Raw genomic sequence first — 19,697 nt, forward strand, 5'->3', positions numbered from 1 at the left:
TCTACAATTTCCCGACATCATGACATAACTTTAAAGAGCAAACGACCAAACCCGACACGCAAAACTCACTTTCCTCGCCAAAATTCTTTTCCCTAACGCACCGCACCCCTCTCCTCCCCATCTCCACAGCAGCCCTCATGGCTCTTCCCAAAAGTACTGAACCACCACTATCACCAACTCATTGCTATGCTCAAATACCATATCAGCATGAAGAAGGGTGTGTTGTGTTACCTTTTTACCGCCACCCCACCACTCCGTTCTGCCGCCGCCGATGGCCAATGATAACTATCGCGTTCCTCCTCCTCCTCCTTTCAGCACTTGTCTATGTCTTTTGGCCGTCCGATCCCATGGTCAAGGTCGTAAGGCTGCGCATAGACAAGATACGCATACACACCTTGCCCATAATTAATATTGATCTATCTTTGTATGTTACTTTAAGAGTACGCAACGTCGATGTGTATTCCATGGATTTTAGAAGTCTCGATGTTGCTGTAAAGTACAAAGGGAAGAGACTGGGTCATGCGAGATCCGATCATGGACATGTGAGGGCACTAGGATCATCCTACGTGGATGCTGAAATAGATTTAAGGGGGATCAGTGTTCTGTCTGACGTGGTGTCCTTGCTTGAGGACTTGGGTAGGGGTATGGTCCCGTTTGATACTGTCACTGAGGTTTCTGGCAAGCTTGGTTTGCTGTTCTTCGGGTTCCCTTTGAAGGTAATACTCTGTTTTTCTATTCTCTTCTGAAGTTTTGAAGTTTTTTATTGGTTAGAGACTCAAAATTGATAAAGGTAAAGCATGGCAGTTGTGACTGTATGTTAATTTAAACCCATTCCAATTGAAGTAGGAGAAAAAATTGAATGTGTATATATTTAAGAACATATTTTAACATATGATTTATAAATTATCACATTGAATGCTTGCATTAATTTACAAGTAACCCTTGCATAACCTTTTTAGGTCATCTTGAAGCATTCTTTTAAGCAAATCTTGAGATGCTAGTTACTCCAAAGCCAAGTTTAGTACTGGGGCAGAGCACAAGTCATATATAGTAAAATGCACCACGCTTAATTTGAAGACCTGATCAAATTATTATGCTAATTTGCTGAACTGTTCTAGGCCTGAGACTGTATTATATTTGACAAATTTAGCTCATGGAAGTTGTCAAAACTGGTTCTTTCTTCCCCCTTTCCCTTCATACTTTCCAGGTCTTCTGTCTTATCATGTGTTTGTAACTTCTCTGTCTATGATCCCAGGTGATGAAGATTGCATGTGTTGTCTAGAACTTAATGTAGTAATTAACTTACATGATCTACTTCTATTGATTCCTTGTGTTTAGTGATATCAAAGGTGCTGTCTTAATTCTATCTTAATTAATACAGGCAAAATTGTCCTGTGAAGTTCTGGTAAATACACACAATCAGACAATTGTTCGTCAAACTTGTTACCCTGAGGTGAGTTGGCATTACTCTCTTTAGTACTCTCACGGATTGTTTGGTAACTTACTAATAATTGTTTTTTGAAAATATTTTTTTATTTAAAAATGTATTAAAATAATATTTTTTATTTTTTAAAATTTATTTTTAATATATATATATATATATATATATATATATATATAATTCAAAAACACTAAATAAATAAATAAAAAGCTACAGATAAAATTCTATCTCATATGGACATTTATTATCAACAATGCTGGTAGGGGGGTTAATATATTCTTCAATTTAAAATATTAACGAAAATCATGTGATATTTTATAAGAAATTTAAAAATATGATAGCGATTATTTTTTAAAATATTTTTTACATGAAAATATATTAAAATAATTTTTTATTTTTTAAAAAATATTTTTAATATCTGCACATACAAAATCTAAAAATATATAAAAAATTATTTTGAATAAAAAATTTTAAAATTAAAAAAAATATCCATCAATGTAAACCTAAACTGCTCCTTAATTGCACAATTTAAGATCTTGGGATTGCTGCAATCCCATGATTTCTGTCATTTTTTAAAATAGCACGGTAAAATACTTTTGGAAATTACCACAAAGAAAATCCCAGATTGTGATATTCCGAATAAGAAATTAAAATCTTTAACTGTTTTATCAATAAAAGGTAAGTTGCATTTAATTTAAATTTCAATAGGGTTTTCTAATTTAATTGGTTAATTAATATTTGAATTATTTTTGAAAAAATGAAAGATTCCTTTCCTCAAGCTACAGCTCCATCTGCTGAAAAGGTAGTCTTCCTTGACAATGCAGTATTCTGGATTTCAAGTAATAATTACAAAAGTAGATTGTTGCTTAACTGAAATACTTAAACTTGTCTGCTACTTACATAAAGTTTATTCCGTAATTAATTATTTTTCACAGCTGAAAATGACATTCGTTATGTCATGTCAGTTAAGCTAAAAGATTCGTTGGGTGCACTTTTAAGACTTTAGCTAAAATATGGATCTGTGTGTACTGATCAGAGATGAATTTGAAGGGCTTGCGGGCGCCGCTGCTGCAGCATAAGCTAAAAGATTCGTTGGGTGCACTTTTAAGACTCTCCATGCACAGGAAAGCGAGAGCAAGTGGAATTTTATGCACACATCAGATGTGATAACTATGAGCATGCACTGTTTCTCTCTTGCCAGGATGTATTTTTACCTGGAGAATCATTATTCATAGGGCCACATAATATATGTATATACTAGATAGGGTCCCCGCGCGGGCTTCTTCTTCTTCTTCTTGTTTTTTTTTTTATGAAATGGGAAAAAAATGTTTTTTTAACACGAAAGTAAAGGAGTGCATGAATCGATCATAGGTAAACTGCTATTGAAGGTAAAAGTCAGTAAATTTTGCTTTCAAGTTTTGATAGGCTGTCTACATGGCTTATATACAAACATCAAAAACAGGATGGAAGAGCAAAAAAGCTATGCCTGGGTTTTGTGCAACAAAGGGCCTTGTCGTTGATATCAGCAAGTCCAAAGCCATGAAGAAAGCAAAATGTAGTTGTATGGCAAGTAGTAGTGGAAATTGGAGCATAGTAACTATGCATGGTTTAGCAGCCAATACAAAATAAATTTAAGACTTGTGCATGAAGGTCTCGAATGCAAGAGATGCTGGAAAGCAAGTAAACCTGCAATCACAGAACAATGAAAAGAGACATTAGAACAGCATATATAGGCACTGACAGTAGAAGAAGTTTTCTGGGAAGGTTGCTTGATCATTGCAAAGAAAGAAGTATGTAAATTGAGTTAGAGGTTCAGCAATAAGGTCCTTACGCTCAGCACAGCAAGTTTTCTGGGAGGCTCGCTGCCTTTTTGTGTGAGGAGAAGCATCTTGAGTATCTGGAGCCGAATCTTGGATCTCAAGCTCATCATCAACACCTGGATTATTGGCGTGGGATGAACCAACATGGCTGTGCGAAAGTAAACTGGAACATTGAAGAGAAAAAAACATACAGTGATGAACAAAAAACAGAGAACTTGTATGCTCGTCATGCATGTAATAAAACAAAAGCAGATAACATTAAAGAAATGAAAACAAAATGTGTCAATAAAGCTTGGATCTAGTGTGTAAACCTACGATGTGCTCCAAAGTCAGCGAAGTCGAGCTTTCTTTAAGCTCCAGTAGAAGAGAGATCAACAATATTTGGTTGTTTCAGATGGAGTTTCTGAAGAACCAACAGGTGCAAGTGTATCTGCTTGCGTGATGCTTCCTGGTGTAAGAGGATTGGTTTGATGTTCTGTTAAGGAGCTGGAAGAGCTAGGTTGCAGGGTAGTTTCATTGGGGCTAACGTTTGGTTTACTAAATATTATAAGCGAAACAGAAATTATGAAATAAAATTATTTTGGAGTATCTAATATCCTGTTAGATAGATATAAAGTTCCTTAGAAATTTATTATCTAAAGATATAATTTTTTCCGGTTTTGAATAATTTTTTAAAGGCAGAATTGTCGCAAACCACAAGCCGTCCCATTTTCCAGCTTCCAAAGGTAATCCATACGAATCACCCGTGAAATTTTTTCTAAATTTCTATTTAGAAGAGAGGGATTGCTATGCCTAGAGTGCTAGCTTTAATTTTGTGTTTACATAGTTTTTCTGTCCAACAAACAACCACTCCTCTTTTTCACATACAAAATAATAGGCTTAGCTTTATATTTATAGGAAATCCAAAAAAACCCTATAAATAACAAAATATATATTTGCCTCTTAAATAATATCCATATATTATTTAAAAATAATTTTAGAAATTTAATCAATCAAGTCCTTACTTAATTTTTCTAGGTCTAGAAATATAATCTCTGTATTAATTATATTCTAGTCCTTAATTTCTAAAATATATTTTATTCAAGTCATACTTAATTAAATAATCCTAGTTTAATTTTTGATTAATAGTTCTTAATGTGTATGACCGATTAGATTCCTAATATGTTAGCCCAAATATAAATTATAATTATAATTAAATAGAATTAAATAAATTAAACAGTTTAATTTATTATCAATTCAACAATTGATTAATTTATATTTAAAGATCATGTGCGTCGTCTAGCAACGTGTCATGATCCCTAAAATATTAAAAAAGTCATTAGTGGTTTGACTTAATTACCTTTCAGTGACTAATTTCTTAGTGTATGCAATATTCTTTCATCAATAATATTTCGATTGAACATTAAAGTATGAAATATATCTGTCATGTTAAATCATGTTTGTTCTCTATATAATAATTATTGATTGCTTGGATAAGATTTAAAACTCTTTTTAAATCTCATTACACCTTAACCAAGGATTTCTCAGTTAATACTATTTGAGAATAGATGAAATATTTTTTTTAATTCACCTAGGTGATGAGTCATCTTTTGATCACTCAAGTACTTTCATATAGTTCATACTACACCTAATGTTTGCCCTTTCATTACCTCAAATAAGATAACATGTAACATCATCAAAGAATGACGTTCTTTATATAAGATGACTTAGTTATCTCAAGTCTAAGAATCACTTACATAACCATTACATGAGCGTTTCCATAGACATGGATGATCTCTCTATATAGAATTCTCATGCGAGTCAGTTCAGTGCATATGTCTTGTGATAAGCACCTACATATTAGTTCTAGGTGTCCTTTATACCTCAACTTATGAGAACAATTGTTTCCTTTTATAAAGAAAAAAACAAACAAAATATGTATAAGTCTCTATAGTTCTAATGAATGTCCAGTAATTAAAAGAGCATCGATCAAGAACATTTTAGTAACAATGTTTTATAATTATAACAATTTTATAATTTTCTTTGCAAAGTATTTTTGTCCCATGAACTTTATCTTTGCTCTAGATTTATTATCTAATATTATATAAATATTAAAAATAAATTAAACTTTTATTAATAATAAATATATATTTACTTGAATATTAATATCATGTACATATTAAACTAACATTAGTGCCCTTAAAGATGTTTGTAATAATAATTTCACAACGGTTTGTTCTAGACCTAACAGCACCGAAGCGCAGCTGAAGATCCAGTAGTGTTAGGTCATTGAATTTCTTGTCATAAACATAGCTATGTCCATGTGTAGATGACCCAAAGAAATTCACGGTTGTTTTACCAACCACCATGAAATCAATGACATCTTCTTCGTCAGTAACAATGCAAGGTACTCTGAACTTACACACATATATAATCAAAGCAAGGAAGTAACCCAATAAAAACCGAATAATCATAAAGTTAACATGCATGTTTTTTTGGGTTTGAATGCTTTATAGAAGGACATCAAAATGTTATCACCATGGTAGAGGTGGTTGGATAAAGCTGTGGTCATCTGGGCATATGTTGGTATTTTTTTCGTAATCAGTGACTTAGATCTTAGTACATTCTGGGCAGGCTTTATACCACCATCCTTTGTATAAATCATAATCGATAATCAAGGCCCAGAAAGCGAATCTGTCATGCTGTATGAATTATAAGAGCACAATGCAATAGGAAAAGGATGTTGTTATTGTAACTTGAAGATAAAAAATGTTTTTTAATGGGAAAGCAAATGTCTAAAAGGAAACAGAGAGGAAAACTTCAAAAAAAAACCTTGTGTTCATAAGGACTCATGCAGAGAATCTTTCTAATTATTTTTTGATTCTCATTTCTTTATTCTTCATTTATCATGAAGGCTCGAGAGGAAGATGAGTTGGAGCTGGACCTCTACAGGTACCTGGCCAAAGCTGAAGTAATGTCAAAGAAATGTTTGTTGCAAATTTGTATTCGTTGTTAGAATGTATCTATTGTTTGTATATATAGAGAGGTTGAGTGAGAGACGAGAGAAAATGAAAAACTTCTTAATCTACTTCTTTTATGTTATTCAATTCATATTGTTTTTGTAGTTAGTTAGTCATATATATATATATATACATGCAGCTGTAACAACTTAACTGCATGTAACTAACCTTTCTAACTAACTAACTAACAGTTAACTAACTAACAGATTTATTAATCAAGATTACACTTATCATCATCCTGTGCATTGTAATCTAACATCCCCCCTCAAGGTCAGACTCGTGAAGAACTAAGTATGAGATTGCAGTAATGAGTACGAAATAGAGGGGCACTTAACTCCTTCATGAGGATATCAGCAAACTGTTCCTGTGAGGAGACAAATTAAACTGACAATTGCTTCTGTGAAACGCGTTCACGAACAAAATACACATCAACCTCAATGTGTTTAGTTCGTTGATGCTGAACAAGATTAAATGATAGAGCAATGGCAGAGAGATTATCACAGAAAAGAACAGGAACATGAGGTAATGAAATATGCAGAAAAGCTAATAACTGCTTGAGCTAATCCACTTCAGCTGTAGTAAAGGAAAAGGCATGATATTTAGCCTCTATTGATGATCTAGACATGGTTTATTGCTTCTTGGAGGATCATGATATAGGATTGTTTCCTAAAAAGATCACCATGCCAGTAGTAGAACGTCTATCATTAGGGTCCCTACCCAATCAGCATCACTGAACGCCTTTAACTGCAAATCTCCTTTAGTGTAAGAAATACCAACATGTAATGTGCCTTTAAGATATCGTAAAATTCGTTTCACAGCAGTGAAATGAGACACCATCGGATTCTGCATAAATTGGCAAACTTGATGCACAGAAAATGCAATGTTAGGTTGTGTAAAGGTTAAGTACTGTAGAGCCCCTACAATGTTGCGATATATTATAGGATTAGAATACAGTGCCCCATCTTTTTTAAGTAGGCGATGATAAGGAAGACATGGAGTATCACATGGCTTAGCATAAATCTGTGATATCAAATTCAGTGGTGAGAGCTTGGATAACTTGTAGAATTGCAGTAGACACACTTCCTGTAAGGATAATATCATCCACATAGAGGAGCAATACCACAATATGAGAACCAACATGCTTGACAAACAAGGATGAATCAGAATAGGTGGTGGCAAACCCCAAGGAAGGTAGAAACTGGGTAAACCGATCATTTCAGGCCCTAGGTACCTGTTTTAAGCCATAGAGGGATTTATGCAGTTTGCATACAAGATGAGGATGCAATGAATCTTCAAAGCCAGGGGGCTGAGACATGTAAACCTCTTCTTGAAAAATGCCATGCAAGAATGCATTTTTGACATCTAATTATCGAAGAGGCCAATTAAAATGAGCAGCAAGGGCCAGAACTAGGCGAATAGTGGCAGGTTTCACCATAGGAACTAAAGGTGTCACCATAATCCAAGCCAGGTTCCTGACTAAACCCTTTAGCAACCAACCGTGCTTTGTGTCTAGCAATAGACCTATCCAAATGACGTTTAATCTTGAAAATCCACTTGCATGCCACCAAGTTTCTCTTTGCTGGTAAGGGAACAAGACTCCAGGTGCCTTGAGTATGTAAGGCATGAATTTCATCTTGCATGACCTGTAACCACACAGGAGCTTTGATGGTAGTTTTGTAAGTAGCTGGTTCTATCAAAGACATATTAACCATGCTAGAATCCTGAATACTGGCTAAGAAAGCCTTTCGTTTATTAATGCCACTTTTGCTTCTGGTTTGCATAGGATGCAAATTTAGAGAAGGAATAGACAGTGCCACTTGCAAGTTGTCAGGATTAAAAGCAGTAGAACTGATACTAATATCAAGCGCCACAAAAGGAGGAGAAGAGGCTTGAATGGAAGCAGTAATGGACCGAGAACTAGGAGAAATAGTAGAGCAAGCAGGTGTATGGTGAGAAGGGGAAACAGGGCTAGAAGGGATAACTGTGTTCTCTGTATTAATAAGAAGCACATGATATATGGAGGAGGAATATGATGGTGATGACTAAACTGTGGGCGAGGAGAGATGTGAGAATTCAGGATATAGAAATTGTGTTTCATCAAATATAACATATCTTGAAACAAACAATCATAGAGTAGGCACATGATAGAATAAATAACCTTGTACTTGATGCCATATCCAAGAAACACACACTTAGAAGTTTTAGGCTGTAGTTTGTTATGATTATAAGGATGAAAAAGAGGAAAACATGCACAACCAAATATCCTAAGGTGATTAAGATCCGGAGAAGACCCAAATAACATTTCAAAAGGAGACTTATGAAGAAGAATAGGAGTTGGCATACGGTTGATGAGGTATGTAGCTATTAAACATGCATAAGACCAAAATTGAGATGGTAGTTTGGCTGTGTGCAATAGAGTGATTGTGGTTTCCTCTTAGCTACCCTATTTTATTCAGGGGTGTGTGGACAAGAGAGGTGATGGACAATGCCTATGTCAATGAGAAATTGTTTCAAGTGATTGCAGGTATATTCCCCCCTCCATCAGTCTGCAGAGTTTTAACAGTAACAGAATATTGTATAACAAGAAAGGAACAGAAGGCAACAAATGTAGAGAACAAATCAAACTTATTGACTAGGGGAAACAGCTAGCAATAACGTGCACATTCATCAACAAATATAGTATAATATCTATAACCATCCACTGAGATACATGGTGCAGGTCCCCACAAATCAATATGGATAGTGGCAAATGGAGAAGTGAATTTATGATGATGCTGAGAAAAAGACAGTTTGCTAACTTTCCCTGCAAGACAGGGATGACACATCATAAGGGAAGAAGTTTTGGGAACATAAATATGAGCTTTATTTAGTATGAGGGAGACGGTAGAATTTGTGGGATGTCCTAACCTGTGGTGCCATAGATTGGACTAAACAAGTTGACCAAGAAATGCCTGAGCTGGTGATGGTTAAGTGGAGGATGAAGATGAAAAAGTATGGATAGGATACAGGCCGTTACTACACAAGCCTTTGTAAAGAATCCTCCTTGTGACTTTGTTTTAAATCCAAAAGCAAAATGCATCAAAAATAAGCCAATAATTATTATCAAGGCAGAGCCGATGAACTGATAATAGATTCTGAGTTAATTGAGGAACAAGTAGTACAAAATCCAATTTGAGTGAAGACACAGAAGAATTAATGACAGACTGACCAATATGAGATACTATCAAACCTTCACCGTTGGCAGTATGAATTGTGTCAGCTGTTGGATATGGTGAGGCCAATGTCAGATTATTCAAATCAGCTGTCATATGATTGGTTGTACCATAATCAGTGAGCTATACTTGAGATGATCCTGAAGAATTGGATGCTGGAGGTGCAGAGTTGAGCATGGTGTGCATGGCTTGCATAGTATTCTGTGAGTCTGGAAACTAAGCAGATGTGAATGAGAGATGAGGTGAAGGGGCTCAATATGAGGAATGTTGCATAGGTGGTGATTGTGTGGGATAAGACTGCTGAAAAGGATAAGCAACAGTAGGATGCATGCCAATATAGTTTAGTCCTTTGTCATTATAAAAGCAAAACCAGGTAGTGTGATTAATTCGGCCACATATATGACATTTGGGTTTTTTATAAGGAGAAGAATCACAAAATGGGGTAGTATATCCCTTAGAATTGCATAATTAGCAGATTGGCATCATGGATGCAGAATAACTGCGAAATTGTTGATCAAGGGAAGGGCCAAGAACTCCAGGATTAGAGTGTGGGCATTTATGTGCCATAGAAGAAAACATCGGTCTAGAGTGAAAGTGTTTAGCTCCTTGAATAAAGCGACCTCTACCAGTGTTTCTGTTTCCACTATAAGGCTTAAATCCTCTATTAACAGCTTGAGATGAACTATGAGAAAACCTGTAGTTGTAGCCATTGCTGTCATTAGAGGAGCATGAGCTGATGCTTCTACAATCACTTCCTCTGTAAGCAATTGAGAATGAAAAGCATGCAGTGAGATCACACTCTCACGTCCCCTTATAACACATATGAATGTGTTATACTCAGTAGGCAAGCCATTTAGAGCCATAATAACTATATATTCATCAGCAAAGTACACACCAGCAGCCGAAAGATAGTCCCTAGCTTCTTTAATACGGTGAAGATATTGTGAAACCGAATCTGCTCCTTTCTTGATTGTTTGTAGATTAATTGTCATATAAAAAATGCTAGTTCTGGATACAGTTGAAAACTGTTCCTTCAGCCAATTCCACAGATCCTTGGAGCTAGTGCTACCAATTGCGCAAGACATAGCAATAGGTGATAATGTAGCAGTGATCAATTGCATGATGGTTAGGTCATGCATTTTCCAGACTATGAATTCATCATTTTGAGAAGAAGTGATGCCAGATTCGTATGAAGCTGAGCTTAGTTGAAGTGGACAGTGAGTTGATCCATCAACATATTCAAGTAGAAGTTGTATTTGAAAATTCCAATTGAGGTAATTTGAATCATCCAGCTTGACATTAACTGATGTAGGAATAGAATAGATGAGAGCTGTGATTGGAGATTGCAGAAGTTGAAGTTGTGAGGCAATCACCATTGAAAAGTTATCAGATTATCAATCAGAGAGCAGAATGTAAAGAAGAAACAGAGAGAATGTGGAAGCAATCAGAGAGGATCTTCAAGCGTGAGCTAAGTGCTCTGATACCATGTTAGAATGTATCTATTATTTGTATATACATAGAGGTTGAGTGAGAGACGAGAGAAAATGAAAAACTTCTTAATCTCCTTTTCTGTTATTCAATTCATACTGTTTCTGTAGTTAGTTAGTTATATATATACATGCAGTTGTAACAACGTAATTGCATATAACTAACTTAATTAACTAACTAACTAACAGATTTATTAATCAAGATTACACTTATTATCATCCTGTGCATTGTACTCTAACGTTCGAGATGGAAAGAAAAAGTAAGAAAAACCAATGATCAAATCATGGAGAAATGCGAGTGTTAACATACTATTTCTTGTAAACTAGGAGCTCAGGTATATCAGGATTGAAAAACCAAAGTGAAAAAGTTGTACCGATAAGATTTGACTTTCTCGAACAAAAGTAAGGAGAACCATTTTTAAAAAAATAACAATAAGTGATGAAATGGTACGGCTTCACCAACTAAAAATAAAGGAAATTGAAATTTGAAATCATAACGAAGGAAGCAATATAAGAAAAATAAAAACAACTAACCTATAAACTTAGCTGTACAGAAACCTGCAAAAAACAATAACTGGTATGGCAAGTCCGTTGAGTGCAGACTTATCAAACCTCCGCGCAACATCGCTCCAAAGAGTGATGCGCAGCTCATCCCCCGATCCAAAGTAATTAAAAATGCAATTATAAGTGAATTACATTGATTCTAAGTTATTTATGAAGATTTTACAAACCGAATGTTTTCTAGAATGAATTCATTTTTTGTCTTCAACTGTTTGGCCACGAACCAAAACTTGCTCTATGGGTTGGAGGGCTTTAAGCCTACCCAAAACATTTTTTTAATAAAAAAAGAAATGTTAGATGCTAGGCAAATTCTAAAAGTAATCTATAAATGGGTATTAGCTAAAGAAATAAAAAGTTCAAGAGATTTTTCTTACCAGTGAGCATTCTAGAACCCTTTCTTATCGTTAAGATATATGCGAAGTCCACAAAACTGAAAAAATACCTTGTGATAGATGGTGTAAGAGGATTTAAATGAGTGATTTGAACATTAGATTTGATGTCAATAACAACATCATGGTCATTAACCATGTGTGAGAACCTGTGCTCAGAGATATAAAAGCCTTTGATCTCCAAGTGATCGCCATCAATAATGGCTGATATAAGATGCCAGATATCTCTAGCACGTTCAGATCCTTGGATAGCTCCGTCCTACAACGTTAGAAAAAAATTTAGAATGTTGTGCAATCCACAAAGATTATCAGATTATTTAATTACATCATGACATCCTCAAACATAAAGGTTGCAAGGCAGTCAAATATATATAATTTTGTAATAAATGGGATAAAATGAATTAAAAGAAGCAGCTACTCATAATTGTGCAATGAGAAAAGCAAAAGTAAGAAAATGAATTCATTGCAAACATAAAGGTTGCAAGACAGTAAAAAATTAATTCTTGTATAAGTTAATGTTATGATGTGAAACCATTAAGCAAAGGTATGAATGTGAAAACCATTGGTATATATGAATATGAACCATATACGTTGTATGACATACCTTTTAAGAAATTAAATTTAATACTATGAATAAAGGTATGGTTGAATGTTAGTACGTTGGTACACTAACCTTAAAAATACATTGTTATGCACTGTGATGAAACAAATTCACATGCATGGGATGTAGCATGTGTATAAACATGAATACAAATTTATTATGATAGAAAAATCGAATAAAACATTACTCAAAGGTTTTTTTATGAACTAGAAGGAGCGACGAGGATTGAATCTTTTATTAGAAGAGAGCACATCACATGAAAGAGCATGTAAGTTACTTCTCTCTTATTTAAATTGATGAAATATGATTCTATTTTTGAAATGTGATGCAACTTTAAAATAGCTAGCAATAAATGAACTATTATGAATACATTGGAGTGTCAAGATTAGTTTCGGCTAATAACATCCTAATTAATTAGTATGATCAAGAATACATATTGATCAGGGATGTGTATTAGATTAGCAAAAACTAATAACTTTCAAATTAGGATAGTCGGGAAAGCATACAGAGTTTAGCAAAGGCTAATGACACTTGAATATTGGATGGCCAGAGTAGAAATGTACCATGTCTATAAACATGAATACAAATTTATTATGATAGAAGAATCGAATGAAACATAACTCGAAGGTTTTTTTATGAACTAGGAGGAGCGATGAGGATTGGATCTTTCATTAAAGGAGACCGCATCACATGAAGAGCAAGTAGGTGACCTCCCTTTTATTTAAATTGATGAAATCATGATTCTATTTCTTAAATGTGATTCAACTTTAAAATAGCTAGCAATAAGTGAACTATTATGAATACATTGGAGTGTTAAGATTAATTTGGGTTAATGACATCCAAATTAGGATGGCCGAGAATATATTGTAAGATTAGTTTCGGCTAATTAATGACATCCGAATTAGTATGACTGGGAATGCATATTGAAATTAGTAGAGGCTAATGGCATCCGAACTAGGATGACCAAGAATGTAATGATTGTGGATGTGTATTAAAATTAGTAAAGGCTAATGACGTCTAAACTAGGATAACCGGGAATGTGTATTTAGATTAACAAAGACTAATGACATCCAAATTAAAATAACTAGGAATGCATACCGAGATTAGCAACACCTGAATTTCATATATCCAGGATGGAATTAAAAAAAACAAAACCCTAAAGTCGAGGTAAAGAAATTTTGCTTTTAAAACCAATTAAATTATTTTAGTGTGTTTTTTTAAATAAAAATCCAAAAATCCTCGTAAAGCTAATAGATTGAGTTTTGCTTTTAACGGTAATAATATTAATTTACTATAAAAAAAAGACTTGAGTTCTGAATTATTTTTATAATGATTAATAGATTACCTGAAAATTTATATTACCTCTGGGACCAAAATTAATGTTTTTTTTTATAAAAAAAAAATTGTCAGTTATAATCTTTTTGGGTCTTGGGCTACATTACTTTTCCCGCACCCTGTATGTTTTGTGTGTGTATATATATAGCTTGCATAATTTGACTCTGGGACAGCATATTGAGTACCTTTGGACTTCAATATGAACAGTTGATCTTGCACTTCAAAAGCAAGACTCTCTGCTATACAGAAGCAAATACTAGTTTGCAGCTTCTCTGGAGATCTGGCAACACGAATATTTCTTGGTTTTATGTGACCATGGCATGGTGCAACTCAGGCAGTCGAAACATGAATAGCTACGCAAAAAGGGGGTATGATCGGATTGGGTCATTTAAAGCACTGGTCAGTTATGAATCAAAGTCACCAAGGTGGAGATTATTGTGGAGGAAGATAGTGAAGGAAAAAAGAAAGATTTTTGACTGTTCATCGTCGGCTCAGGCTAATAATATTACTTATGATCCCTACACTTACTCTCAGAATTTTGATCATGGCTTGATCATGTCCAACCCTGATGACAGCTCCCGGTCTTTCTCGGCTAGGTTTGCCGTCCCTTCAAGGATCTTTGAGAAAGGTGGATTGGTATAGCTTGATGAATTCAGGAATTTTAGTAAGAACATTGTCTGCTGGTTACTTACTTACGCAGTTGAGGTTCTTAGTTATTCTTCATGAAAATCAAATTTGTTATGTTGATCATAGAGCACATATATCTTTACTTCCAGCAGTTCAGCTAAGAAACTAAGAATTATCTCTCTTCTTATGTTATTAATCGAGTTCTTTATTAGCTTCCTTAATTTCTTGTAATTTAAATCTAAGAAGAGTTAAGGAAATGCATGTTCTGATCATCTTTTTGCTCCTTCAAGAAATGCAAGCTTTATAAGTATTACTAAGTCTAGGGCTTTGACAATGGGATGCACTTTATAACATTCAATAGCTTTCTCTTCATATCACAACTCCAATTATTAAAGAAGGAATCATGTTGATCTAGTGGTCCACACTGCATATAGACGAGTGGGCTCACTACCAGCTGATCACTTATCTAGATAAGCTCATGTGCTACAGGAAAGTTCACTGCGTACCTACCATTTTCATTCGATTTCAACTGTTAAAATCCTTCTTCTTTTTTAAAAATCTTAATTTAAAAATGAATTTGAGGTTCATTTTATGCTCAAAAAGAGGCTTGACATTTCGAATTCACTTCTTTCCGCTAGCAGTGTGTTCTACTACTTATTCGGTCAAAACTGGGTTCTTTGCTACACCATATATTTTTCTAGCAAAGATGGTGCCAAAAACCACCTCATGGTTTGTTTCTTTCCGGAGTCCTTTTCTTTTATGGGGTCAAATATATTACACTCATCTCCATAAGGTTCTTTTGACTGTGGGGCTCTTGTTAGATGAGACACTGTGCATCGTTTCTCCTGTTGAACAAGGTCCCAGCTGTCTCATTTAAAACTTTATGAAGATTTCAACTGTTCAAACTTCAAATTATTAGGCCATTTCTCATGGGGCTCGCATTCCACATATCAACCCATTAAGAGGAGGTGCCAGGGGCGCCATGCCATTTTTTAAAATTTCTCACCTTTTTGAGCTACTTGCATGGGATTCCTTGCAGGGGCAAGTGTAGCTAGACTGAAAAGAGTAGATCATGATAGAAGTTGTAATAAAAAAAGAAAAACCCAAAACTAGAGATCTCTTTCCTGCACAAAAGGGTGGTGGTACTATTGCCCAGAGCCCACCAATCCCTCTAATTCATACTTTTTCCAAATCAATATGAACCCAAGACTAAAAAAAGGAGGGATATTAAAGCAATAAAGTCAGTCACAGTAAAGCTGATGCATCTTTCGAGCCTCCCCAGGCAACCCTTTAGCATGGCCCAGAAAGAAAGATGCTAGCCCCTTTATTTTCTGCATTGGATTAGGATAGAATGAAAAACAAAGGGCATGCAATTTTCATGCCACGATTCAGCATAATTAAATTATGACAATATCAGCTCCTTGGCGTTTACTTAAAAAGCAAAATAAAACATGAGAACCTGCGGTTGTCATTGGAAGCACAGACAGCCATGATCAAGCATAGGCAACCTCAATCTTTTATTTAATTGTTTGCATCGGCCCGTAAATTCATTGAATGAATGATTTGAACTTGAAGTGCCCTGGGCCAACAAGCTGATCTTCACCAACCAATATGGAAGGCATACTCCTTCCCTCTAAACTAACCAATAAAAGCTCGCCTACCACTGCTTTGCATTACTCTTCATGAAGAGATAAAGCGTCTTGGCAGCCCTCTATGCCAATGATGCTGCTAGTGCCAATTAATCGGATTCATCAATGTCACTCAGTTCGCATTGCTCATAGTTGTTGCTTGATCTGACCATGGCCCAAATATACCTGCTAAGCCAGCTCGCCAGCCAGCTTTCCCCTTATCTGCAACTGTACTGTAGAACTTTATCAGTTAGGGTTATATACACAGATTAATGCCATCAACTTGTACACATAATATATTGAAATGTTATTTGTAACTTTGAGTACCATAATGTTCCAATGATCTCTGCTTCTCTTGAGCAGCAAAATATAGAAGCATTTCCTATTGTCACGTTACCGAGGGAAAAAAGTAGTGTTTTACCTTCAGTTTCTGAGTCAATCCACCCTCGAGTACTTCCTATTGAAGCATATACTTGAGGTGATTGAAAGGTGGATTATTTCAAAGCGCGATCTTCATTTATTAGATAGAGAAGATCATGGAGATTTCGTTATCTGATTAATCACCAGATTTCCCATTACCAAGGTTGATGTATATACATATTCGGCGAGGATTGGGGGAGTTGACAATTAATGAAGCATGACAATTTTATTTTGGTAACTTATCTCTAATATTGCAAAAGGGACGCTTTGATTCAAAATGATTTACTACATATAGGGAGGAAGGGAAGGAAATAATTACAGTATAAGTAATGGTGTTTATGGAATTTGACATGAACAAATGAGTTCAGGGATTTTACAACAAGCATTATTGCTCTGCTGAATTGGATCCATACTCCATGCAGCCAAGAGCTTACAAATATTCATCTTGCTATCAAAACTACAATAGAGAGAGGGTGCAGATAACAACGACTAAATAAACACTGCAGTCAATGAAGATGCCGCGGACGGCCTGATACACAGTCAAACCTCTCTCCAAGAGCTTAACTGCTCCCACCCAGTTATCTCCATCTTCCTTAGATACCATTCGTTCTCTCTCAGATTCCTCACTGCCATGATTTCCCCTTTCACGAAACAGTCGGACAAGCACAATTGTTACATCAGTTAGCAGGACTATGTAAAGAGGCCTAGAGGCTATAATGCTCTCTGAACTAACTATGTTAATTCCAAGCAGTGGATAATCAATGTAAGATATAAGCACGAGAGAAGCTATTATGAGAGAACAAATAACACGAGATCTCTGGGAGGCTATAATGCAGGAGTTTATTCTCTTCGAAGAGAAAAAATTGGGCTTATCTGATGCCTTTCGAATTGATGGTGTCACTATAGACGTTTGTATTTCAGTCATATTGCTGTAAGCTTCTGTAGGTGTCACTCGCTCCTGTAAATGTTGTTCTACTTGGTCTCTAATGTCAAAGTCGATCCCTTCGGAAGCTTCATTGCTGGCCTTTCGTTTCGGAAATTTAGAACCAGACTCATAATCTGCTCCTCCAGAACCAGCTGTAACAGCCATAAGAGCAAAGGGAAACATGAAACAAGTAGTTGTGACCTTCACAACAAATTATGCATGACACCAGCAAACTGGATAAGAAATTGATAGAATAGTAAAACAATGTTTTGTGATGCAAACCAAACCACTCTGAGCTACCAAATTATGAAGTTGACAGAAGCAGGTCCTTGTTTAGCATACAGGGACTTGTCTTAATTTCACAAGTTCAATTCTTTTAATAGAAACAATCCAGGCATAATTCTGAAGTAATAATATGGGCAGAGGAAGGGTGAAACTGCGACGGTAAACCTATTGCAGCAGCTGAGAAAAGAAATTCAGCATACTCATACAAAAAAACAAAGAAAACTATTATTGATTATCAATTTAAGGTCTGGAATCAGGGATAAGCATCCATGTTATTTGGCCGCATATTTCCTCTATAGCCTACAGGCATAGCTGCTAATTCAATTAACTTGCAACAAATTATGAATTGGAATAAAGGGCATCTTCCTTCACCGGATTTCATCAATTCAAAAAACGAAATTCATAAACTATGTAATTAATATGCCTATGGAGAATCTGATATTGCTACAAGAACAGCTGGTTTCCAGAATGATCAATGGAGTATTGAAATTTGGCTTCTCTATTTTCTAAAGCATCGCAACATGGAAAAATCAGAAGGAGGGGTTGGGGTTCATGATCCAGATTAAAAAAAGAAAAAAGAAAAAACGTGTGCCCATTTTCAATGAAAAATTTTGAGAACCAAATTCTCATTTATCTCAATACAGCACAGCAGATGATAATTTATGTTGCCTAATTTTTGAAATACTGTCATTCCTGTCCCAAATCAACACAAAAAACGGCTTACAAAATTTCTGGTGACATATATATTTGGAAACAGGAGGAAAAGGTACCATCAATTTGAGCATGTTGAGAGAACGTGGTTGATGGGGATGATGGATTATCATGTGCAAGGTGACTGTAATTTGATGTTGTTGAAGATGCTTGTGATGAAGACGAATCGAGACTTTGAATTTGGCCGGTGATTAGAGCCATCCGGTCCGACCCTCTTTCCACGATTCTTCTTCTTCTCTCTTCTTTGCCATCGCTGGCCATCGCTCCCTCCCCCTCCAAGTTCCGTATCCTGCCAAAACAGATTTGGATTACCACAAAACTGTATATTTTAGCCCTTCAAAATACGAGTGAACTATACTTTAGTCCCTATAGTTTATCAAAACTAATTGATTAGTCAGTATATAATAAAAAATAATTAATTGATCTTTTGACCAACGTTGACTATCCTCAATTTATTTTTTCCCTAAAAAATGCTTTCTTTCGTAATCAAAATAACCCTACTCAAGCACTTGAGGTTGTAGCCAGCGGTAGAATGGACTTGTTCCCTTTCTCTGCACCAGGGTTCAAGCCTTACTATGCACGTCTATCACCCCTACAGTGTCTTACATGCTCACTGAGCTTGCAGGATATTCAGTGGACCCGGAGATTAGTTGTGGTGCGCGTAAACTGACCCAGACACCCTGGGTTACCAAAAAAAAAACCTACTCCGATTTTTGTATTTTAAATGATTTGTGTATCAACTCCAACAATATTATTATTTCGTACCATTTAGGGAAAAAGATTAGGGTAAAATATACATTTTCTTGGAAAAAAAATGATCTACTTTTATTTGATATTATTTATTTTACTAATTAAAATCAGAAAAAAATGGAAAATAATGGAAAGTTAAGGAAGGATTGAGGTATTACCAAAAGGAAAAAGAAAAAAGAAAACGAAAGGATTGGGATTATAGGAGAATTTTAAAATATAGGGATTAAATGTATAGTTTTTAAAAACCAAATTAATTAATGTTATCAAATTAAAAGTACTAATTAATAATTAACTATTCAAAATAATTAAGAGGGGGTTCTTGTACGAACGGGCTCTATTAACTATTTAACTCGAATCTATAATTAAAAGGCCTTAGAGTCCTTGACTTAGGGCAGGTAGCCCTAGCCCTAGCCCTGCCCATCACTAAAAGAAAATACTCCCATTTGATCCCCTTTTCCATTCTTAAAATGTTCAAATTAAAAAAAAAAATGACCACCCCCCCCCCC

At 35.2% G+C, this 19,697-nt stretch overlaps 2 protein-coding genes across 4 annotated transcripts; one reads left to right on the forward strand and one right to left on the reverse strand.

Annotated features, from left to right (window-relative positions):
* LOC133701330 (uncharacterized) lies at positions 1 to 2,778 on the forward strand. 3 transcript variants are annotated; one of them, XM_062125206.1, is made up of 3 exons: positions 1 to 716; positions 1,382 to 1,453; positions 2,492 to 2,778. In XM_062125206.1, exons 1-3 carry the CDS (start codon positions 138 to 140, stop codon positions 2,606 to 2,608), a joined length of 768 nt encoding a protein of 255 aa, XP_061981190.1. In that variant the 5' UTR covers positions 1 to 137; the 3' UTR covers positions 2,609 to 2,778. The 3 variants fall into 3 exon arrangements, with proteins under 3 accessions (XP_061981190.1, XP_061981192.1, XP_061981193.1); XM_062125208.1 differs by having other exon boundaries at positions 2 to 716; positions 2,407 to 2,778; XM_062125209.1 differs by having other exon boundaries at positions 6 to 716; positions 2,478 to 2,778.
* Positions 2,779 to 16,843: 14,065 nt separating this feature from the next.
* On the reverse strand, positions 16,844 to 18,748 carry LOC133700698 (uncharacterized). The gene is made up of 2 exons (XM_062124325.1): positions 18,501 to 18,748; positions 16,844 to 17,597 (listed from the first exon to the last, which is right to left on the reverse strand). Exons 1-2 carry the CDS (start codon positions 18,700 to 18,702, stop codon positions 16,978 to 16,980), a joined length of 822 nt encoding a protein of 273 aa, XP_061980309.1. The 5' UTR covers positions 18,703 to 18,748; the 3' UTR covers positions 16,844 to 16,977.
* Positions 18,749 to 19,697: the final 949 nt, after the last annotated feature.

Source organism: Populus nigra, chromosome 8 (assembly GCF_951802175.1).
Source record: "Populus nigra chromosome 8, ddPopNigr1.1, whole genome shotgun sequence".
Classification (NCBI taxonomy): domain Eukaryota; kingdom Viridiplantae; phylum Streptophyta; class Magnoliopsida; order Malpighiales; family Salicaceae; genus Populus; species Populus nigra.